A 25,196-nucleotide genomic window follows, 5' to 3' on the forward strand; every position below is an offset into this window, starting at 1 on the left:
TTTACTCTTGCAAGTCACTTGAAAGGGAATGATCAAGGAATTTTCTACCATGGAGGTAAGCTTTTTAAACATGGGTAATGGCTATTATATCGTCATCATAATTAAACTAATAATTGTTTCAAGTCAGAGCAATTAAAATAAAGACAAGGAAAATAATAAAGGTCATTCCATATTGAGTTAATCTACAAACAATTTAGGACTGAGCTAGGCTTTTGAGAGAACCACTTCTGTCAAATGTATTCTAGCATGTGGAGGGTGATAGGCAATTTTATAATTTTGCTAATCATTAGTTCTTATTTGGATGCTGTCCATAAATGCAATACAAGTCCACTGTAGTCAGGTTTTCTTTGTTTAGATAAGCATGTACCTTGAGTGCCCTCGTTGTTCCAACTAGAGGAATACAGGGTGTATTTTCCTGAATTATCCTTCAGTCACTTGATCTGCATGGCCTGGAGTGTAATATACTGGAAAGCTTTTTTCTGACAACTGAAGGAAGTAAATTTCTTAGTACAGTTAGCAAGTTTGGTTTTCACAAAGTGTATTTTCTGCCCCCCCCCCCCCCCTTTTTTTTTTTTGTGAGAACAGTGCTTTACTCTCTGCTTGGTGATAATCCTAGCATCTCATTCAACATCTGTGTCTAAATATCAATATGAAGACTCCAGACTTTACTCACTGAGACTACCTGAGGAAGTACCTTTCAAAGATTAATGCTGATTGTTTCTGGGTGTATACAACAACTGTAACATATATAAGATCATTGTCAAGGAATCTAGCATAACTTCTCAAATATTTACTCTAGCAGTGTGTAATATCATGCCTATGACTTCAGAGAGACCAATGAGTTGGCTATTCTAGGGCTACTTTGACACCAGAAGGACTCTGGAACAGACAGGTATGCCTGAGCTGACTACACATGAGCTCTATCTCATTTGAAACTAGCAGAGTTGTAGTGGGTTGTGCTGTGTTCAGAATAAACCCTACAACTCCAATTTACATCAAGTTTTTGCACAGACAAGACCTTACTGCTTCTGCATGCTACATATGCGCGTTTCTATGTCATGCAGTACAGATTTAATGCCACACATTGACAGTAGATCATGGAGAACTGTATTAGAATGCATTCTGTGGTGTACTTCCTCTGATAGTTCATATTGGAACTGGAGTTGTAAGCATTCATCATTTAAAAATTATTTTCTTTGTTTGTTTTGCCTTGTCTACTGATATGACCAAGGCTACTGCTATCAATTGACTCCTCCTTCTCAATATAGGGAAAATTGCAAGAAATTTTCCTCTTTAGATTTATGAGGGATGTGAGTTTGAACATGAAGGCTGTGAAAGTAAAGCAGATATTACTTCAGCAGACTAGGAAAAGGTGGAATCATGTGGGGCCATAGTCAGAAAAGCTGAGTAAGAGGAATAAGAGTTTACGTTACACACTGTACAATTGTAATGTAATTGAAACTGCACAGACCTTTGACTGCCAGAAGCAACATGCTCAGCTTCCTCTCTTTCTTCTGTCTGTTCTGCTGCCACTACTCAGACACGAAGCCTTCATCTTCCCTAGTATGGTTCTGCCTATAAAAGCTAACATTTCACTCCAAAGAAGTACAACTTTCTTTTAACAAACGAAGCCTTGTTAGGCTGGCCCTTTTCTGTTTGCTGCCATATGGTTGCAGTTTTGGCAAAGTGGTCTTTCTCCAAAGCTGTTAATATCCTCCCTCCTCAAGGGCAGAAAACAGATAAAATATAAGTACTTAATTAAGGCAGAATTTTAATTAGATATGTGTAGGCATGTTGGCATAAGGCAATTTTCACAGCGGTAAGTAATATATTTGAAAGTATGTACTTTAATTGTAATTTAGTGTCTGTTTTGCAGTAGTTCTTTCTCCTTTTTAAATCTTCATGTGGTTAAACTAAGCACTTTGATAAAGTGAGTTTAATTCATGGATTTTAATAAAATGAGACATGCACCCTCTCACAAAGTGGGAGACCTCTTAAAGTTTGAACCCACAACTCTTAACTTTGCAATAGCCAATGATAACAACCAGACTATAAAACAAGGATAACATCACTTCCCTCCCAAATTCTGCCTTCTCATTGAAGTTGATATGCAGTGTAAAAAGACCAAAATATCTGTAGTATCATAAAGAGGAAAAAAAGAATAGGCAGAGGGATCCTGACTCTGTAGGTGAGAGAAAAGGGAGTTGATAAGAGCAGACAGCTCAGCAACTGGTCTCTGCTCTCAGTGCTGTTTGATGCTTCATCAGTAGCAAATGCAGTTTAAATTTCTTAAACTGCAAGCCTCTGAACTCTTTATCACCATTTATAGGACTGCACTGTAGGGAATAGGCCCATACCTTTGGGTCCGATTCTGTAATTCCTTATATCTGTTTAAAACTCCAAAGTCAACATGGAATTTTAGGTCAGAATGGCAGACTTGCTGGGGGGAATTCAAGTAACTAAAGTCAATATGAGATGTTATGGAAGGTGAAGGTGATGCTTGTTTTAGACAAAACTATTTTCAGTCACTCACATTCTCTTACAAATATCACTCACTTTCACACTCAGTGCCCAAAGGTGCCATGGCTTGTGTGTGTGTGTGTGTGTGTGTGTGTGTCCATTCAACTTGCATCCATGGTCAATTGTGTGTGATATAAAAGGCAAGAGTTGCTTACTATTGTATCATCATCACATCTGTTGGGTTGCTTTGATTAGCAATAGCTAATAACTCTTTTGGATAGGTGTTAAGGAGTCAGCAGTTACTATGCTGTGATTGTTTTGATTCAGAATTTTTCTAACTTCAATGGTGCTCATTGTTTTTGCTTCCTTATCTTGCATATTTTAGGGCTAGAGTCTTGTCTTCCTTTTGGAATAACAAGGAGATGCATATCACATACAATGCGCTGTAAAGTTGTTGCTTTTCTCTTGTGTGGAGTGTAGGGTCTTTTGCTGGCAAATCATCTGTGCTCTTGTTTTATCAGAGTGTCTTGATAAAAACATTCCTTAGTATTTTATAACTGTCAGCTGTGTCCTTTGTTACCAATGCAGACCATACTTGTAACCCTTTGTACCACTGTCTTCTGGTGGTTTCACACATGCATTTGTATTAATGCATCATTCATACCAATCTTCATATTTATTTTACAAATCTCTGCATTTCAAATGATTTCAATGGTCATTTAGGTGCATGTGATTGCCCAGATTATAACATAATGGAGGACAGACGGCATAACGCTATAATTATCTAGAAGTATTTTTGACATTTATTTACTGAGATCATGATAGTCATAATGCATTACATGCCACTGAACTTACCCAAAGATCATATAAATTCTCCAGAAGAAATTGTGAATAATTGGATTAATGTTCTGTTGACTACTACATTGTAAAAGCCTAACATGAGATAAAGATGCATCTGTTTTAATGATCCGTTGAGTACCAAAACAAACCTTACAGACGACTGGGCAAACTGCAGGATAATTGTAGAGCTTTTAGCTATGTTTTATAATAAACACAATGGGAGTTGGATGCAAAAAAGCTGCAAGCATTTCTTTCATTTTCCATTATTCATGTATTCCTACTATATTGGCAATTTTACCCTGTAGTATCGTAAATGTAATATTCAGCTATATGCTCTTCATATACCAATTAATTAGAGTTGTTTTTGCAACAGCCTACTACAAATGAAGACAGACTAAACTGAAAGTACAATAAAAATGTATAAATCAGATCATATTTACCCATGTAGGTGCTCTCATGAATTATCTTTTTGCATTTCCACTGAGCTGTACATACTGTATCTTTTTGCACTGTCTGGTTAAATATTGCCAATCTATGTCTATCCAGATAGGAGATACAAGGATCAACGTAGATAGATTGTTTGGAGATGTCAGAACTTGAAAAAATGGCTTAAAACATTTTTGAGGTTATTTGCAGTAGGACTGAAGTCTTGCTGTTTCTCATTTGAACCACGACAGTCCAGGGGGGAGTATTCAGAATCTGTGTGGTCTCCACAAGGGTTGTTTGGTTGGGTTTCACAAAGGTAATGTCAGAATGTTTGTTGGTGTACTTAAAAAGTGACAGGCTAATGGTGCCTTCATTCTACAATCCTCTCATAATCATTCTACTGTAATTCCAGAGGTTGAGACATTTATTTCAAGCTGTGATAAATGATAGGAAAAGAAAATTATCAGATTACTTGAGATTTTGAGAAGTCCTGCTTAAATTCAATTTTTTCCTTGCAGTTTAATTTGAACCTTGCAACTGTGTAGTCATTTACACCCATGTATATTAATACTGAATTCAACTGATGTCACTGAATTGAACAGCATTTACTCCTTAAGATGAAGTTTAATATCAGGTTCAAAATGTATGCAAAATAGGATTTAGCACCTCAGTGGAGTTGAAAGCATCTGTTGAAAAATGAGGCTTTCACAGTCTGTGGCTAGGAAATACTTTAAAGAGAACAGAATATTCCTAACTTCTAAAACAGACTTTATGAAAACCATAAAGTGATTATAAAGGATAAATCTCTAAAAGTTTGTTCACTATCTTTGTTTTTCTTTTGTCTGAGTTGAAATAGATACTACTCTTGTACTTGACCACCAAATATATGAGGGTTAGTGATTTCATGGCTAGTGAGACTATGATGGGGTTTATCTTTCATAAAATATATAAAGATCTAAGTCTGCTAAAACTGAATTAATAACAGATTCTTGAAAGTTCAGTTGATTCACTCATCTTTCCTTCTTAATCTAGTAGTCCTTAGACTTAAATAGATATGAATCCTTGGAAGCTCACATTTCTAGTAATCACAAGAACATCACATGCTAGTTAAAAATGTTTGGCTTATTATAGAATTTACAGCACAGAATTGTTTCTAGTTTTAGTTCCACCTACAGAAAATGAATTAATTTAAAATATTAAACTAACTAAAGTGTATTCGTTTGCTTTCTAGCCCAGACTGTTAACCCAAGTTCGTGATCATAACACTAGATTCAATTTTCCTGTTTCCTTGTCATTTATTCAGAAATATACTGTTTGAACGCCTTAAAATCCTTCAAGAATTATTTGCTTTACTACATACCACCTCTGCTTCTAACCCATGATGTAAGAAACTTCCCAGAACTTTGTTTTTCTAGTTTTTATCCACTGCTGCCTTTAGCTTTTTAGTTTAGTTTATTGCATTACTACAGATCTTAGATGTCTGAGGTTAAATTATTGATTGCTAATATGAATTAGTATTAAATGCTAAGAATAGCATTTATTGTAAAATTGTGAATTGTTCTGATATCTATTTCTAAAGTATATTTATTATTCATGACCATGCATAAGTTTGGATAAATATGAATTCTGCAGTTTGATTGTTTTTTCTATTTATGAGATGTGATGGACCACCTCAGTTACTTAGTGCTATTTCTGTTTTCTGGTAGACTATCTGAAATGTTTTAGAGAACATAATTATGAAGAATAAATCTTAGTACACAGATCCCCCTATTTGCAGATGAATATAGCGTTCATATAGAGACCAGCCATTCCTCTCAAATTTATACAAGCAAAAATCTATGTTCATGAAAGTTTTCAAACAGTGAATAGCAGGAAATGTAGCTAAACAGCTCTAGACCTGAATTTAAGAATGACTGTAGGTGTTATTTTTGATTATTAAAACAGATCTAGTTTTGATCTTGTTTTAGTATATTGATTATTGTTAACATCTTATGAAATGTTAGTGAAACTAATCTGACCACTAGCTTTTCAGGTGACCTACAGCCTGTAGGACCACTTGAGCTTTTGCTGAGATCCATTAGCCTTGAGAAAGGAAAGATGGAAAAAATGATGCCTCGAGTACAGTTAATTAAACTTGTCCGGGAATTTGCATTTCTATCATTCCAATTTCTAAAACAAAACATTATGCTGGAGCAAGCACAATGCCATGAGAAGTGTTCACAGTGTCTGTAGGCATCAGTGCAGATTCCTGAAGCAGGATCCTAGCCTCCATCTGCGGGTAGGGGAGGCCAATTCAAAGTTCCTGCTCCAGAGGCGGTAGAGTGAGAGTTGAGAAGTCAGGCGTGAAGGAGCTTGCAGACAGGAAGAGCAGGGTTTATGTAACCTCATGCATATGCAAACAGTCCAGTGAATTGCCAGAACTGCGGCAGCATGCCCACCCACTGAAGTTATGTCTTAATCGTTCATTGAAAGATACTGCAGTTTTCCTTTGGTGTTGCACAGCCTGTATTAGCAGGGAGAAACATTACAGAAGGTGGTCATATTTAGATTTTTTTGTACAATGAGGCAAGTTTCTGTTGAGATCCTGACTTTTTGTGAAGGAACAGAGAGGACCAGCTGTTCCCTAGTGGTGGTAATCTGTACCCTCACCCACCAAGTGCAGTCCCACAGAGCTATGTGATGGAAACAGGCTCCATTGACAGGTGCAGACAAGGGGAGTGATGAGCCATGTCCAGGGTCTGTCCAGGGAGCCAGCCTGGAGCAAAAGGGGACAGGTTCAGGGACAGGAATGCTGACAAGGTTAAAACATGGGTATCAAAAAATATATAGTGTATGTCTGAGGGGTCCACCCAGGACACGAACTACCCACAATGTAGGTCCAGTGTCCATCCAGGAGGTAGGGCCAGAGACAGCATCACAAGGGAAGGGGCTGATGGCCTCAGACTGAGCCAAAATGGGATCCCACACCATGGCCAGGGACAGCCCATTGGTGCCCTAAGGGCCCTGACACTTCTGCTTTTTATTCATTTTTATAACGTTTTCCTATCATATCAGTGAAATGTGTTCAGTTTTATCTCATTTATATATTATTATTTTATGAGATTTTAAATATTCTGGGAAGGAAATGGCTGAGGGATAGTTTGGTGTTATTTATAACAAAGAGCTTCGAGTTACCTTAGCTCCCATCTAAGCATATTTTTCTAGTATAGATTTAGACTCTCACCTTTACACTTAGCTGCTGGTTGCGTTGAAAAGAAAATGTTCTCCTGTATGTAATCTTTATAAATGTTGAATCATAGAATCAGAATATCTTGAGTTGGAAGAGACCTACAAGGATCATTGAGTCCAACACCTGGCTCCACACAAGACTACCTAAAAATTTAACCATATGTCTGAGAGCATTGTCCAAATACTACTTAAACTCCACGAGGTGTAGTGCTGTGACCATTTCCCTGGAGAGCCTGCTCCAGTTAAGTCAGGACTAACCTAATGCCTAAACCTCACATAGTCTCAACTCTAGACAAATCTCAGGAGATAAGCTATCAGAATAAATAATTTAATTTTAAAATGAATTACTTTCCCCTATTTTAAAAAGGCTGGAAAGGGGAAGTGGAATAAAAAGTAAGTAAAACAAAAAAGGCAGATGTGAAGCAAAACAACAGATTGTTGTAGCTGCAGATGAAGGATGAAAAGAGAGCAAATGATCATAATGTATGAGGAGAATAAGTAAAAGTGAAGGTAAATAGGGATTGTTGAAAAGGAATTATAAAATGAAGCTAGAAAGACCAGGAAGGAGAGAGGGAATTTACCTGATTAGTTATTGAAAAGAGATCACAGTAAAATCAGGTGCGTTTGGGGCAGGGGAGCCTCTGAGCCCAACTAGGCAAAAGAAAACAAATGACAAAGTGCCTCAGGTTGAATCTGATTTGTAAAATGACTCCAGGAGAAATCCTTAAGCCTCCATCTTGTATACTTTCAAGTTTCATCATTTCAAGGATCTGACAGTTTACTACAGTGTTAGTACAGGCCTCTGTGTTTCCATTGCTCTCCACAGGACCTTGCAGCACTTCCCAAATCTATGAAATGACAGCTGCCATTGATTTCATAGCTATATTTAACTTCTTGTGATATCTCTGTCTAGTGGGTGTTATTTCTTTTTTTTTTCTTTTTTTTTTAACATTTTCTTCAAATATTTCTCTGTTCTGCTTGTTTGCTAGTCCAGTATTGCTTAGCACAGAGCTGTACAAAGGTTTCCTCAAATTTGAAATTACATGAATTTATTTTTATGGTGCCAGGAATTATAGCCTAAAGGGTTGGGCCTGCATAGCATTTTTAGAAACACTATACATTCATATATATATATGCATGCAGTATACTAGTTTTTAACAGTAGTCTAAAGTCCTTACTAAATTAAATACAACATTTTGATTGGTCATGGTGTCATGTAAATCTTCAAGCTATTTTTTCATTCTAGATGAAAGCAGTGAAAATGATTACTCATAGGTGGTAAGTGTAGTGTTACTATTATCCTGTAAAAGTTCCTGAGACAAATGCAGAAATTGTTCTAAGAAACTAACTCCTTTTTTTCAGAAAATGTTATTAGCTTGTATTGAAGCCAGAATTAGCATGTATACTTTTACCCTTTGGTTGTGAATAGGATTCCTGAAAAAATGACAGGCAACTGAAGCATCCTTTTCCTACCAGAGGAAATCATATTAGAGTAATATAGTGTAGCAGGGACCCACTGAGATTTGGCGTCATGTCACTTGCTTGACACTCCCTCCATCAGTAGCAGCTCCTTCCATGATCATGAAAAAAAACAGCTGGATTTTAATTGCATCCTAAATGTAGCTTTCCTGAGTGAACTACAAGATCACAATAACGTATTACCTTTGGGTGGCATCCAGAAGGCACAGAGTCACATTCCATCCATTTCCCATTGAACAGAGTTACAGAGGGAGGGTGGATGAATCTAGCTTTCCCTGCAACCCTCTGTCTCTTGGTATATCTTGTCAACCACCAAACTGTCTAGTTTTTCTTTAAAATTAGATGAAATTCTGGCAGAAAAATCCATAAAATACTATTAAACATGAAGACGTGATTGCTCTTTCAGGAAAACATTGAGCTGCATACTACTGGAAAGTGGGAGAATGGTAGTAAAGGATCACTGTATGCTTTTTTTTATTCTTACGCTCTTCTGCAAGCATATAATACTAGCCACTATGAATGAAGCTAGTGAATGGCTGAAGCTAGATGAAGCTGTGGTGTGATCCAGTGCCTTTGATCATGTGCTCTCTCAGTGAAACATCCATCTGTTCTTAAGTAATTTTTGCAATTTAGTAGGTTGCATTTTGTATTGTTGTTCTGTCAGCCAAGGATATAAATATCACTGATGTCATTACAATGCTATCACAATAATATATAATATAGTTTGGTTTCCCTGTTGTCTTTAGAAAAGAAAAATTCATTTAAATTACAAAATCAGAATCTAGAAACTATATCTAAGTACATCTCAAGCAACCTTGCTGTGTGGTGATATATGTTACTGTATACCCTGTATATATTGTTCAGCATCACAAAGCTGCATCAGGGGAGGTTCAGTCTGGATATAAGGAAAATTTTCTTTACCGTGCGGGTGGTCAAACACTGGAACAGACTTCCTAGAGTAGTGGATGATGCCCCATGCTTGTCAGTGTTCAAGAGGCATTTGGATAATGCCCTCAATAAGATGCTTTAACTTTCGGTTAACCCTGAAGTGGTCAGGCAGTTGGACTTTATGATCTTTGTAGGTGCCTTCCAAGTAAACTAATATATTGTGTTGTGTTATGTTGTGTCCTGTCCTGTCCTGCTCTATTCTGTAGTAATGACAGGGTATTGAACAGAATCAAGTTCCCTCAGTCTTAGTCCCATGGCTGTGCTCTCAAGAACAAATCTAATTTTCCTATATTATCTGTCCCTCATTCGCTGAATGTGAAGGATTCTGAAGAAGACTAAACTGAAGTTGCCAAACCAGTCAATTGAACACAAAAATATGTTAACTTTGGAGTGTCTGTAATAAATACATGTTACATGATGGAATACTTCAACTGAGCTGTTACTGGGTAAATAATACATCAAAAGTCAGAAACACAAACTCAGAGAAAGACCAGTGGAGTTCAGAAAGTACAATTCACCATTGACAGTGCTTTAATAGTTATTATAGAAACAATTATTGTACTTACATAATGATAATGTAGGACTATAATAAATATTGGTATGAAAATTAGAAAATAACTTTGAGGATGATTTTCCTAGTCAGTGAGGGTTGCTCCACTAGCTTGCACTAGCTGTGGTCCAGAATTACTTTTGTGTTCTGACCCATACATAAGCAATGGAATGTAACCTTTAGAATATAGATACTAGATAGTGTTATTTAAATTCAAGCTGTTTCTATTCATTTTGTTTTGTTTCTGTATGTGCCATGAAAAATGTCTCTAAGAGAAGTTTCAGGAAAATATTCAGCATCACCAAACATGATATCATCATCTAAAGAGCTGGGCTGCTCACAGAAGTTACAGTTTTTATGTAAGGTACCCAGGTTTTTCTGTTTTCTGGGGAAGATAATTTAAAATCTAAGCACTTGAGTTGCTAATAATATAAATATCTGAAATGTGCAAGGCAAAGCAGAACCTTGCAGACACCTCTTGGAACGCCTATACTTCTCCTGTAATACATTTATTTAACTACGTTGGTCTGCTGGATGTTAGGCACAGTTTTCTTTATACGTCCTTTTCCCAGTTATTCTTATCATCTCTCCAAGAATATACATTGTTTGATTAGTTTATTCACTAGAATACCCAGTCACACTAACTCTCCTTTAGCACTGTTGAGATACAGTTGAGAACTTTTTTCTCCAGCTGAAATCATAAAGACAAGAGTAAAATCAATGTAGCCAGCAGGACTGGGGGGTGACTGTCCCCCTGTACTCTGCTCTGGTGAGGCCGCACCTCGAGTACTGTGTTCAGCTTTGGGCCCCTCAGTACAAGAAGGACATCGAGGCCCTGGAACATGTCCAGAGAAGGGCTACGAGGCTGGTGAAGGGCCTGGAACACAAGTCCTGTGGGGAGGGGCTGAGGGAACTGGGGTTGTTTAGTCTGGAGAACAGTAGGCTCAGGGGAGACCTCATTGCTCTCTACAGATACCTGAAAAGGAGGTGTGGGGAGCTGGGAGTCGGCCTCTTCTCATAGATAACTGGTGATGGGGCTAGAGGGAATGGCCTCAAGTTGCACCAGAGGAGGTTTAGGTTGGAAATAGGAGACATTTCTTGTCAGAAAGAACAGTCAGGCGTTGGAACAGGTTGCCCAGGGAAGTGGTGGTGTTTAAGGGAAGGTTGGACATGGTGCTTAGGGACATGGTTTAGTGGGTGACATTGGTAGTAAGAGGATGGCTGGACCAGACAATCTTGAAGGTCTTTTCCAACCTTAATGATTCTACGATTCTATTCTGTGATTCTATATCCCATTTAGCGTTAAGGCAGAAAGCCTTAATTCACCAAAAAAAAAAAAAAAAAAAAAGTTTGCAATACTTAGTATGGATTTCTTCTACAGAACTGCTAAACTGGTTGTCAACTGAAATATTAATTCTTTTATATCATGATATCATCATACAGTCTCCATTCAGAAATTTCTTGGTTAGTAGCTACTAAAATTTTCCCAGTTTTGATTCTCTAACACTGGAAGCATTTAGCCATTTTCAACAGGTATTGACCTACCTAAGAAAATAGATTGCAATAATCTATTCATGTTAACTGGGGCAGCACCTCCTCCACAAGTAAATTATGATAATCATTGTATTTATTTCTTTTTCTCAATCAAAAAAAAAAATTAAGAAAGAAAAATGTATGTTGGTAACAGTAGAAACAATAGAATAGAGGGGACCATAAATTCCTTAGCATTTAGAGAAAATCTGCCTTCCAGCGTATGAAATCATGTGCGCTCTGATATCACAGATTCAGTCAATTCCAACACCACAATACAGATATTCTGAGTCTCACTGGGAACAAGACATCTTGTAGAAATTATCGTATAGCATACCAGATGGCATCTTTCTTGCAGACATCACTTGAATGTGCTTCTTCTATTGCTGTGGAGAAAGAACCAAGTATTTCTATTCCTGTAAGAGATTTATGCGTCAGTTTTCCCATGCAGGAATAGGTACATTGTTTTTGGTTGTGGTGCCACAAAATTATCACAGGATTTTTGTTCTTTGAAATCATAGGAAAGCACGATGATATGTAAATATGTTGCAGGGGAGACCATATCTTGCAGTTTGCACCAAGTTTTTCAATATTGGGACCAGCTTCAGGCATAGGCAAAGTAGGCACTGCTTGCTGCAGCTCACACCCATGGGGCTGGCACTGAATCATAGATTTCAGCAAAATGAAGAGATAGGCTTTTGGTCCCAAAGCAACAGCAGCTGTTCCAGGTTCCACTTGTACTAGCTCAGAAAAACTGTCCAAGCAGACCCCCTAAAATGTCTCCTTTACTGGTAAAGGACAAGGAGATCAAGTGAGCTGCAAGTTCCTGTAATGGCAGACGTAATCCTAATTCCTGTCATTGCTCTTTGCCTTCCTTTGCCTTTGCCTTACTACTACCTTTGGTGGAAGAAGGAGGGAAAAAAAAGTGTTAGAGATAACAGGATACTCTCTGCAATGAGATGATAGTCAGGGATAAGGACAAGGCTGCAAGCTGGCCATGTTTCTCCTTATATACTCTCCCCTTACTGAGCAACCTTATGTTGTGTTGTCGATGGGCTCAGCCGGAGTTATTACTGGCAGGGGACAGAACTGGAGGAGAACGCACAGTGCTATAAGCATCCAGTGCTGGGGCCATGGAGATAGACACAATACCAACAGCTACATGAAGAAATGTATCTGAGGAGCCACTCAAAAGTGGAATATTGTCTACATTTTTGCTAGGCATTGAGCCAAGCACTTCTCATATAGTCACTGGCAGCATAACTTCCATGCTGTTTATAGTAAGGTCAGGAAGAAGCAGTTTGGCAGTGTAACTGGTATATTGATTATTGGCTGTGCCTTATTGTGGGCAGGACATTTTCGTTGGTGGAGGACACTAGTTACAGAGATATTTGTGTCTGTAAATGTACGAGAAATAAAGGACTCAAACAATTCTTTGAAATGGTAGGATTATGCTTCACTAGGTCTCCTTCCAAAATATTTTTTTCTGCTTAGGGGGAGAGGGGACAACAAAGTCAGGAATCCTTTACAAAGGACTTCATGATTTCTCAGTCAACTAAGAAAAAATGAGCAAGGTCTTAATTCTCATTGTGTTTGAGATAATTCTGTTCTCTGAAGATCTTACCCACCCTTTCAAATTTACTTATCCACTATATCTCGATTCAGCATATTCTGTCCTTACAGCCTTGCTCTTGACTGGACACAACCAGTGTGGATTATGTACAAAGATACTGATTCAAGTAGAAAAAAAACTTTACAAAATAGGGAAGATTTACAGACAAGTGTGAAGAAATGTAGTTGTATCTCCATGAGACCTAGATTCCTGTCATTTTGGAACATCTACTTTCTCTGAGGAAAAAAAATGGATTACCTGTTAATCTGTTTGAGGTGCATTTAGGTGCACACTGTACTCATCAAAAATATATGCTCTGTATTGGAGATATTCACACGCTGTTTTTATTAAATTCCTGAGAAAACTCATAAAAGTTTGTTCAGCAATTGCAGGTTGACCATCTCCTGGTGAGGCTTCTGTATTTTTTTTTTATTTTTTATTTTTGAGAGGCCCAAGGAACTGTTCGTTCTTCATGTATTAACATATTAAATCAGTAGACCTGAAGTAATGTGAACTCCCACAACAGACCTGGGCTAGGCAACTTTCCAACTTCATAAAAGGTCTTCTATGGCTCAGCTAAAGTTACTCTAGAAAATCATTATGGACTTCAGTTTGCATAAGTTGTTCCACAAATCCAAGCAGCAATATCAGACAGTGAGATGTCATCCAATTTTAGTCCAAGGACTAGTCAGGTTGCTGTTGAAACTCTTACAGTATTGTTAATCTTAAGTATCTACCTCAGTTTTGAATCCATTCTGCTACTGCTCAGGAAGCCTCCGCATATCACTTGCAAAAAATTTGTATTATAACTTGTTGGTTGGAATGTAGGTTTGGATTTTTATGAAATATTTTCCTGCTTAATATGATACATTCCAAATGATGCCCTTGACAGATATCTAATTTTCTTATGTCTAGATTTAAATTCCTCTTTAGAGCTGGTCAATGCTTGAGGTTCACAGTGGGTAAGAAAAACAATGAAAAGTATTAACATTCTATAAACAAAGTTCCACTGGAGTTCTTAGAATTGTATCCTGAATATATTCATTTTCTGCCTCTAACCTTTGAGCCTGTTATGAAAATAAAAAGTTTAGTAAACTTTTCCTCTCAGAAGAAAGGTGTAAAATGTTTCTGTTTGAGAAACCATCTCAAAAATGGAACATTGATGTAAAATCCATCTTGAAATATTCAGTTTCTTGTGCAGAAAATGAATTTTGCTTTTGTTTTAAATTCACTATTTCTTATTTAATTTTTTCCAGCTATAGTTGCTAAAGTATACAGACTCATTATAAATTATGCATATCTTCTATGTCTGCCTGCTATCATTCATATTTCTGTAAGAAAATGATATAAACTTAAAATTTTATTTAGTAAAAATATTCTTTAATTATTCATTTGAAATGGTGACCTTTTCAAGTTGAATTATTACATGTCAGCATGAAGGTTTTCTTGTGTCTTATAGTATTTTATGGTTGAAGAAATCATGCAGCTAATTTAATTACTTGGACTAAAATTGTTGTGCAGTTTATGTCTTTTGCTGTACCACAGGAGAAAAACTGTGAAATGTATTCATTATTGATTTTTTAAAGGGTTTTGCTCTTATATAAGCAGAAATGCAGACCACTACCTATGTTGCTTTAAAAGGGGAAAAGGGAATAACTGTGCCATAGGCTATGGTTTATGTATTGCCTTTCCTAATGCCTTGTGAAATGTAAAAATCTACAACAAACAGATATGTAAAGCGTAACTGGTATGAAGATTCTATTCAGATTTAAGTGCTCTAGGTTGCTTTTGAATCTTGCTATTTTCTGCATTTGTTTTGACTGCTCTCATCATTCAAGATTGACGCTTGGATGGGTGTGTAGGAGGAAGCAGCAGCAGCAGGCTTACAGCTTGCAGACAAAAAAAAAATCTGCCTTATCTGATGGCTATTATTGAAAATGCGAGGTGTAGCCTAGGCTGGGTAATGAAGGGGAGCGAGCGAGGGGGAGCAAGAAGCATGGAGCTGCATACTGATGAGTGTAGGAGTACTTGATAAAAAGAATTCTTGCTGCTGGCAGTGCATTGCTCATTGTGGAGTATTCCAACAATCACATATAACGGAGAGCAGCTTAGCTGACAGCTTGATATGCTTTTTTTTTTCTTTTTCTTTTTTTTTCTTTTTTTCCTGTATGACGTACTGGTCTGTAGTAAAGATTAATAACTAAGAAATGTAGAGCTAGGATCAGATCTTACAGTATATGCTGCCCTGTAAACTATGTTTTACTTCTGACTTTTCTGCTTGCTGAAAACATTAATCTGTCAAGCTGGCGGGCTCCTTTGATACCAACTTTCCCAGGAACACAATGTGGCAATGCCACCTCTCAGCCCAGGACTACCGCTATTATCCAGTGGATGGTTATTCGTTGCTTAAACGCCTCCCTCTTCACCCTCCTACAGGACCCCGATGCCCTGTCCAGACAGTGGGACAATGGTTGGAAAATATTGGGCTACCTCAGTATGAAAACCACTTGCTGGCTAATGGATTTGACAATGTGCAATTTATGGTAAGAAATCTTCTGTGCATAGCTGTGTATATACACTGTAGCTGCCTTTTTTGTGTGTGTCTTATGTGATCATAAAAACCTTAGAGCTATTCTGCATTGCACTAAGAAGATCTGTGTAGTGTTTCACTTTTCTGTGTCTAGCTAAATTAATATATAGACTGTCCTAGCATAAACTTCCAAATTATACACATTACAAAATATTCTAGACAGAAATATGGTAAAAGAAAAGCTGCATATTAAGGTTCTTTCTCTCCCTCATCAATCCCCAGGTTAAAAAATAAAAATGCACTGTTCTTTTAATCCACTGCAGGAGGCAATTTCACAATATTTAAAGCTGTAAGCACCCCTGTCTGAAATACCTCACATATTATTACTTTTATTTAAACATTAACATCATCATTGCAATAATTAAATAGCATGCAATGCCATTCTTGCATTGAGAGGTATTTTAATAGCAGATAATTACTTAATAATATGCGCTCTTTTTGCAAGTGATTCTGGATGTCTCAGTTAAATGTTTTTGCATCTTAGACAATCGGGCTGTGGGATTCACTTGTTGAAACTTATGCCCTGTGTGGAAAAGTAATGCATTCCTCTTAATAGTTCCATTTTTCTGTTTTAACTCTCAGTATTTATCAGGAACAAATGAATGAAATAAATTTTGCATACTTCAGAATTTACAGTATTAACATGAGGTGTTAAGTAACTAGATCTGTCCGACAAACTTTCCATTGAAATGAATATTCACAGTAAAGAAATAAGCTTACTTATAAGATTATTCGATAATCACATTCAACCTGCTTTGGTATTCCCATTACTTCTATCTCCTGCAAAAATCCCAAACACATTTCTTTTAAGTATCAGATCTTAAAATATTATTAATCACCCCTTATTTACAATATTTTTAGTAACCATGTATGTCTTGGAACAGTTCTAACTTTTCACAGCTTACACCTGGCATATAAGAATCAGAAGTGAAACAATATGAATATTATGACTATTGAATCATCTTATGAGTTGCAGTTTTCCTATTTAATTTCTTTTGCCAAATCACTATATAGTTATGAGTTACCAATCAGAAAATTAAGGCATAGATGTATGTTATCTCCCCATTATAATAGTGTAGAGATTTCTTCCTGTTTTTACATGGCTGCACCGTGATCTTTTGCTTATATCAATACAAATCCTTAGAATCTTTTCCTTTAAATATTCTTGAAACAAAGTACCAAGGGTGTACTGTCAGCCCTGCAAAGTTAAATAAAAATAAAAATAAAAAATGTTCTAAAATGCATTTCAAGACACAGTTTCCCAAAATGTACAAATTCTTGTATATATTGTAGCATTAGTTACATAAGTAGGTGATCATTTAGTCTTAAAGAGACTACGGAAGGAAATTGTTCACAAGAGGCTGTAGGTGGCATAACAAATTCAGAGGGTTACACCTACCACAGGTAAATGATGAACACCCAAGGAGCTAAAAGAAACTGCCTTGGAGGGCTTCCCAGTCATTCCCTGGCTGTGGAGGGACCCCAGCCACATTCTGTGGGAATTTATGACTTGCATTCCCTAAGTCTCTTATTGGCACAGTTTTGTAAATATACAAATTCTATCTGAGAGTCTAGTATTCAATACTAAAATCAAACTTTTCAGGTATTGGGCAGATGAAGTTATGTCTGTACACGTGTGTACTAGCTGATGTTTTCCAATCATTTTAAATTAATTATTTTCTTAAGTATACATTGCAGGTAAAATACACAACTACTCTTAATTATAGTTGTGGTAGCATGCATATATGAATGGAAGATTAGACTCATAAATACAATGATTAGGCAAAAAGCTGGAAAATTGTCTAGTAATACAAATATATAATTTCAGTAATTTAATAGTTACTAATGTATTGATTTCACACTATTTATCATACTGTTGCATGTTTCAATTTTTGTTTGTATCAGAAATTGAGCATTTCCATTATTATATTGGAAGTAAAATGAACAGAAAATACCAATTTCTTTTATATTATTCTTTCGGATATGTCAGCATTATGTAATGAAAATCTCTCCTGAAAAATTTTAAAGAGAGTTTGTTAAGATATTTTCCATCCTAGACAAAATGTTAATAAAAAAAATTAAACTTGGGAGATATATAAGAAAATGAGAGAGGGAAACACCTTCTATAACAATACAAAATTCCAGATTTCTCCAAACTTAAATGTGTTACAGTCTTCTTTAATATAAGAGAAATGGTTTGCCTTTATTAAGCTTTATAAGCTTATTAAATCTAGTGTTTCAGATGGGTTAGCTGCTTCACGTCAAAAAACTCTAATACTTCAATGCAGTAAAAATCAGTTAGACATATTTGTTCTTCATTCTGTACCATATTCCTGCTTTTGTTTTTCTGGAAGCACATTCTGACCTGCATTTATTCATTCTGTTGCCTAAGCAACAACCATCACACTCCTATTAAGTATGATTTAGTAGTACAGGTCTTTCTAGATGTTCAAAACAGGAGAGGGGATATCACAACAATATAGTTAATGTCCATGTAATAACATACATCTGAGAACAAATATATCTTATTTATACAACTCTCAATGGCAAAATTCTACTAATTAAATTAACATTCTAATATAAAGGTGTTTTTCAGATAAAAGGATTTCAAGGTTAATCATTCATTAGATCATAGAAATTAACTCCTTATGTTTACTCACCCTCAGGCATTTGGAAAGTTATTCACTAAACTGTGCTTAGAATTAGGAAGATTTGTTAATGCTACCTCAGTGTGTGGACTTTATAGGAAGAAACAGCCTGGTTGCTATTAACCTGAAAGTATGAATAGTTTTGCTTTAGCTCATCAATATTTATGTTTTTAAAATATGTTTAAACATACTATTAAAATCTTAGTTGTGTTTTCCTTAACTACTCTATTCGCATTTACAGAATATTTGCGCACATAGCAAGTTGCAGTTCCTACCTACTATTATTGTCGTGCAGGAATGACACTTGCATAACATTTAGTAGGCCTGAGGCAGATTCAGTTCCAAGTCTCGGTTCATGTATGCTTATAGGAATAGAATCGTACTTGAATATATATATATACGCAATCATTATTAACTTCGACATTTTGTTGTGTAATAGGCTGCAGTGTCCTTCAGATGTAAAAACTTGTCATGACTTTGTGCAGGGATAGGCTATATTTGAAGATGCAGATGATACTGCAGTGTTCATAATGTAAATGTTATTTTGCAGTTAAACTAATTCTAAAGCACAGGAAAACAATTAGATCAGTCTTAAATTGTAGTATATAAGCTAGATATAAACCATGAGGAAACCTAATGAATCACAGAACATCTTTCTGATGCATAGGCCCCATGCAAATCCCTGGGGCAAGTTATAGTCTCTATGCAGACTTGCAGGCCTACGTAACTTAGTCTGCTGAGAAAAAAATTGAATTGCAGAGGAACAGATGAAAATATACAAACGTGTGATGTCACTAGATCCTTCACTGCAGCTTTCTACAACTTTGGAACTTCATCAAAGACTCCATTCTGGATTCACAGAGATAAAAGCAGTTCAATCAAATCACTGCCCAGTGGGGACTAGTCCTGATTAAAGACTTCAGATGACTGTCTATTTATAGGTTGTTCTAATCATTTAAGATATTCTGAAATTTTATCACTTGCTTAATATTGCAATTTGATGAAGATAATCTCTCTTAAAAAGATCTTTAAAACACTGTATGAGTGAAAATGGGACCAGAAACCATTTATGATGAGTTAACATAAAAGTATGAAGCACTAGATTATGTTTTTTGTTTGTTTGTTTGTTTTTGACATTCCAAAATATTGTTCACTAATAACAGTTAATATGTGAATTGGCATTGTACACTAGACTGTCTTTAGCTTTGCTGTGGATTTACAAACATGCACCTCTACCCCTCCAACTACTTAAATGGCTTGCATTGCCTGAGGATCTACATATTGCCTAAATAATTTTAAAATTCTCTCTCTTTCACTGTTAGGAATCTGAGGCATAGAGTGACTGCAGGACAGAATTTAAAACTGCTTAAATATCTGAGATGAGGATCTACGTCTTGAAATATCTGCTAACATAATGTTTAACAGATCAATTCAGTTGCTTAAACATAGGTATCTAGTACCAGCTGAGATACTGTAGGGAATCCAGGAGTTTCCAGACAGGGCTGACAGATATTATTGTCACGAAAACTGGAGACAGGCCAGCCCTTCATGATTAACAGCTGGAGGCAAGTACCACACCACTGAGCATCTGAGGCGGTTCTAGAGTCCTGATGCTTATGCAGCTGAAACGAATCATAAATGTTCCAGGCCACACAGAGCTCATGACATGTATAGGAACTCAAAACAGATGTCTTGATTATCCATGTAGTATCTTTGGTGCATATGCATTTCTTTTCCTTCTAATTATTTTCTATTTATATCTATACATATAGTATTGCTATTCATCCTGTGAACTAACCTGCACAAGTATTTACCCATTTTCGCAACACTAGGCATGGACTACCTTTTCAATTCCCCTTGGCTGCCTGTTTTGAATTTAGTTTTGAGTGAAGTTTTGACTTTTCTTCTCTCTCTCTCTCTCTCTCTCTCTCTGTTTCTTTTTCTTTATTTTTTTTTTTTACTAGGTCTGGAGGTTTATTAGTCAGCTGAAGTTTATCTGCAGTCTATCCTCAGGTCTCATTCCTGGGATTTGCTGTCCTGGTATACCCAGTAATTCTTGCCTTTAATCTCTCTAGAGGATTTTAAACTCTGTATCAAGTACCAAGGACAGATGCAATTTTATTTCTTTACAGAGACATGCACCTGAACAAAATTCTCTACGTGCATTGGCCCTGAGTCTTGCACTTGTAGAGACCACTGCAGCTTTTGTCCAAAAATACCCAGTGCAGAGATTGATGATTTGAGCATGAGATGAAAGCTTGAAAGAGTGTCAGTCTGCCAGCATCTTTCTTAAATTAGCCATGGTGTAGATAATGAAAAAAAAGGCCAATGTTTGACATGTTGCTAGTCTGTAGTGATTTTGGTGACTTTCATCTGACTGACTTTTGCAACATTCAGGCTTTGAGCTCTCCAGGTCCACAATGGCTACTACAGGGACTGATCAGGGCAGTCATGAATCATCTGAAGCACAAGAACATTCAGAGCCTTGTCTATGTGTAATGTAGCCAGAGTTGATGAGCTGTTGAAGGCAACCTTAAACTCACAGTCAATAATATGCAGCAAGCCATGTTTTTAGCAGAGCAGAAAGAATACAAGTTCCACTGACTCTGGAATAATCTGTGGTTTTCTGTATATCTGGTACAATCTCAGAGTATATACACAGAACCATGAATTTCAGCCTAGTCATCTGAACCTCACTTGTAAACCCCAGGACTTGCTTTTAGTTTCATGGTAGATTTACAGAGCTTGGCCCTAACTGTGGAGCTCCTCTCAGTGTCAGTGTGGCCCTGGCTTTTACCCCAAGCCAAGTACCTATTTGTCAGTCTATACTCTTCCTAGTCTTCCTCTCCTTCACCTTGGTAACCTTTTATGACTGTGGATCTTGAGGCAGGCCAACTCCTTCCTTAGTTCAACCTGTTAGTTAAATGTAGAGTGGGGCAGAGTTTAGGTTTAGTGAGGCAGTCAGTAGATGTTTAGTACTCAGTTGTCCACATATTGGAATCACTTGAGTTGTTTGAGACATCTGAATAGGCCAGGAATATATGATACAGAATCTATGGGGAACCCCTACCCATCTGGAGCTCCATTTGGATTCCAGGCAATGTACATTACAGCACTTCAAATGACTAGATTCTTATTTGTGGACTACTATGTGAAGCAGCTAGTCATCTATTAAAGCGAAGGGAGCATAAAGTGTAATTAGCTGACTGGCTAACTATCAGGGTACTTATTTTACAACAAGTTAAAGCAGATTCATCTGGTCAGCTGAATCTCTCTCCTGGTTCTATTGATTTAATTAATTTATTTATTTATTTTTCAGTAGCTATCCTGTAGACAGAAAAATTTCAATGGCTCAGTTTGTGCTAGAATCTATCCAGTGTTCACAAAAAAAAAGAAAACACAAAGTATTTTTATTAGAGTTTTTTTTTTCCTCTTCCCTCTGAACATCCATCCCAGAGGCTTGAAGTTCTTTTTTTCCATCCTAGTAGGGATTATTATTATAAAACCTGCACAGCTGAGCTCAGATGCACAGCTGTGCATCTCATCCTGCAACAGCAGCAGGTCTAAAAAATAATCCAATTCTGTGTGCTCCAGTTAATGCTTCTGTCCTGGCATTCCTCAAGCTAGTCAAGGGGCAGAAGAGCTTGTTAATATACTCCTCAATATCACATGCAAATAATAGGTTGTGTTGTCTTTCTATCTTGAGGGGACCTCAAACCATTCTTCATCATCCTATGTGAGTGCATACAGATAAAAGATCTGGGGCAGCAGTGCTCATTCTGATTTTCCCTACAAGAAAGGGAATTTAGAAGGATCTGCTTCATGTTTATATATATATATTTATGGTGCGTGAGTGTCTATGTAAAAAACACAAGCACTGTAGGTCGGATCCTGCACTTGACAAATGACCTTATGAAAGATTTGGCAATAATGATTGTGCACCAGAAGAAAGAAAAACAAGACAGAATTTTTATTTATGTCAAATGGAAAATTAATTCATAAGAAGCCCATCTCCAAACAGACTGTTGTCTTCATTAAGACATCCTGGATATGGTGGATTCCTGGAGAGTTAGAGGGAACAGTTTTCATCTAAACCTGTCTCAACAATTGTATCTTAAAGGTATGATCATGGATGGGTTCATCTACCTCTCTGCTAAGTTCTACTAAGTTAACCTTTAGATGAGGGTTTGTCTGGCTGTTCTAGAATATTTGGCCATCTGTATTTAAATGTTTTTTCACACAAGGTTGTAAATACAAGGCACACAGACTGTACACTGGGTAGGATACCTAGGTCCCAATGTATGTAGTGGAATGTCCTTCCACTCATCTCTGCCATTCAAGTTAGTGACATGCAGTGTCTGTGTGTCTCTTTGGGAAGCTCACTGCAACAGTTTGAGAGACAAGAGCTTGTCCAATGTACATATCAATGCACCAGGCTCAGTCTTACCCACATTAAGAACAGAGGGTCAAACTTTCTATCCAGACTTTGAAAAACATTGCATGTACTTTCACCACTAAAAATGAAATTATTTCATAGTACATGTCTGCAAGTACGGTACTTAAGGGCTGGAATTTGTCCCATCTGCTCTAACAATATGTTAAATGTTAATGTTAAATGTTGTGCTTGAGCTAAAAGCTTGCCTTGTGCAGAAACAGACCTTCATCTCAGTGTGCAAACACTGATGAACCCTAAAAAGAGTATTCTGAGACTACACATGTAAGGAATTTTCTATTGGCCCTAAATAGAAGTTTATGAGAAACTATTAGAATATATTTAATCTGAAAATTATGTTGATAAAACAGCTGAAAATTCTAAACATGTTATAATGAAGCATGATATTTTAATAACTCATAAATAAGAGATATCATGCTGATACAATGTTCTTGCTATGTATTTATTTAAGGCCAAAACCTTTCCAGATGATTTTGCTACCAAAAAAGACAATGGTAGAACTTCAAGAATTAGAAATGTTTGTATAACAATTATATGTATAATGCTATTCTTAATAAATTATGAAAGATATGGAAAACGTCAATATGAAAAGGTCATTAAAAGAAAAAGAAAGTTTAAAGGTTAAAATAGGAGAAAGTCTAAAATCTTTTACTCTTCAGACTAAAAAACTGAAGATTCAAAGGATAATCGATTTATTTACATTTGCATGTTTACATAATAATATTTACATTATAATTAATGGAAATCTTTGCCATCCAGGACAATGGTAGATTTAAAATCAGTAGCCCATATGTAAAATAAAGTTACAGTTTGCTCTTAGTTATTTTATTTGGAAATACTTCATAATACTCAAATAAATTATACAATGAAAGATATTAAATAAGGAACAAAATATACAGTGTTTTATAATGCCACTTAAGAAAAATAGTCCGACAAGAAACAAATAAATGGAGTCTGGACCAACAGGTAAACTAATCTCAAACAATGACAGACTTCCCTGACGAAGTTAAATGTTTGAAGGAGACAGCAGTCCAGAGGAGCTTGATTACAGATAATTACATTGTGTGATTCTGACGGAGTTATCAGGGAAAGATTAATGGGTACTAACAGGTAACTGGAAATAGGTATAAGATTCTTGGACATGTTATTCTTTATGAAAGAGTACTGGGTGATGTAAAAAAAAGCTCAGGCATTTATGCAGATGAAAAAATAAACAAACAAAACAGAAACTGTATCTAAAATAAAGACAAGACAGAACACATCAGGTAAATAACGAAAATACAATAAGGAGAAAAATTAGTAGAGAGAAAATGACATTATATTAGCTATGTTAGTAAAATGCATTCTGAAAAAACTTTGACAAATATACTATAGCTAAAATGAATATTTAAAAAGTTATGACCACTGCTAGAACTCAGATAAGAGTCATTTTTGTCTTAGGGTAAAGAAAAAAGTACAATATTAGTGAAATACAGTATTAATGAAAGCCACTGAGATATCTGGGGGGGGGGGAGGAAGGAGAGAGAGTGATCATACTACAAGCTAAAATAGTACTTTGTTGATTAATATCTGTGAATCATCTAGGTTAGTGATGTTTGATTAAGAGTCTTAAGAAACTAAAGAAGAAATATGAGATCCTTTAATAATCACATTTGAGAACTGGAGAATGAATGAATTAGTAGAGGACGAATAAAATACAAATATAGTTGCAATATGTATTTCAGGTCACAGTATTCATCTTAAATATAGATTTCCAGTCTCTTGACCTGTGTCTTCATCCTTTCACCATACAACTAATTCCCTATTCAAGAAGTAAATGGTAGCAACAGATAGCTACTGTCATCAGTAGTGAGTCTGGTGAGGAGAACAGGAGGAATTGAATAGAATGTGGTGATGGAATGTAGAAGGGTGAAAATAAGTTCAAATGAATTAACTCTGCTCTTAACAGGTAATCAAAATATTTAAGAGAAACCAGTAAAGGAAACAATTTACTGTACCTCTCAGCAAGTAGATGAGAATTTTTCCTTACATCAAAAACATTTAAGATTTCAACAAAGGCAGGCTTCATTTTGCTAGTAAAACTACGGTCACCTTTTAAAAGCTGTTCTAAAGTGATGTACCAGAATTGCCATGCAAGCAACACCCTGGGATAGAGTTCGCCTGACCACTTTAAATTTCCTGGGCAACCAAAATTTCCTTCAGTTTAGAGATCTTCCATTTTCGCACACATTGGTGAAAATGATTCCTTCTCCCATATCCCATGCCCATATATCTTTAATGGTACCAACTCCTCAGCGTCAGTTTTAATCTTTGTACTGACAAATGCAATCAAGCCTGTGAAGCCCTTATCAGCATGCTGCTACCTGTTCTGACTGCTTTTCACAGTCCATGCTGTCCATTCTGCTTGATCTCACACACACGTGCACACACAT

The 25,196-nt window shown here is 36.4% G+C and overlaps 1 protein-coding gene across 3 annotated transcripts in view; it reads left to right on the forward strand.

Annotated features, from left to right (window-relative positions):
• The window catches only part of ANKS1B (ankyrin repeat and sterile alpha motif domain containing 1B), a 439,810-nt gene that overhangs the window by 227,280 nt on the left and 187,334 nt on the right, over nucleotides 1-25,196 (forward strand). For all 3 annotated transcript variants that reach the window (XM_035551795.2, XM_035551794.2, XM_050708106.1), the window contains one exon: nucleotides 15,510-15,616. In XM_035551795.2, coding sequence (XP_035407688.1) covers nucleotides 15,510-15,616 — 107 coding nt within the window. The remainder of the gene's footprint in view (nucleotides 1-15,509; nucleotides 15,617-25,196) is intronic.

The sequence above is a fragment of the Cygnus atratus genome, chromosome 1, assembly GCF_013377495.2.
Source record: "Cygnus atratus isolate AKBS03 ecotype Queensland, Australia chromosome 1, CAtr_DNAZoo_HiC_assembly, whole genome shotgun sequence".
Classification (NCBI taxonomy): domain Eukaryota; kingdom Metazoa; phylum Chordata; class Aves; order Anseriformes; family Anatidae; genus Cygnus; species Cygnus atratus.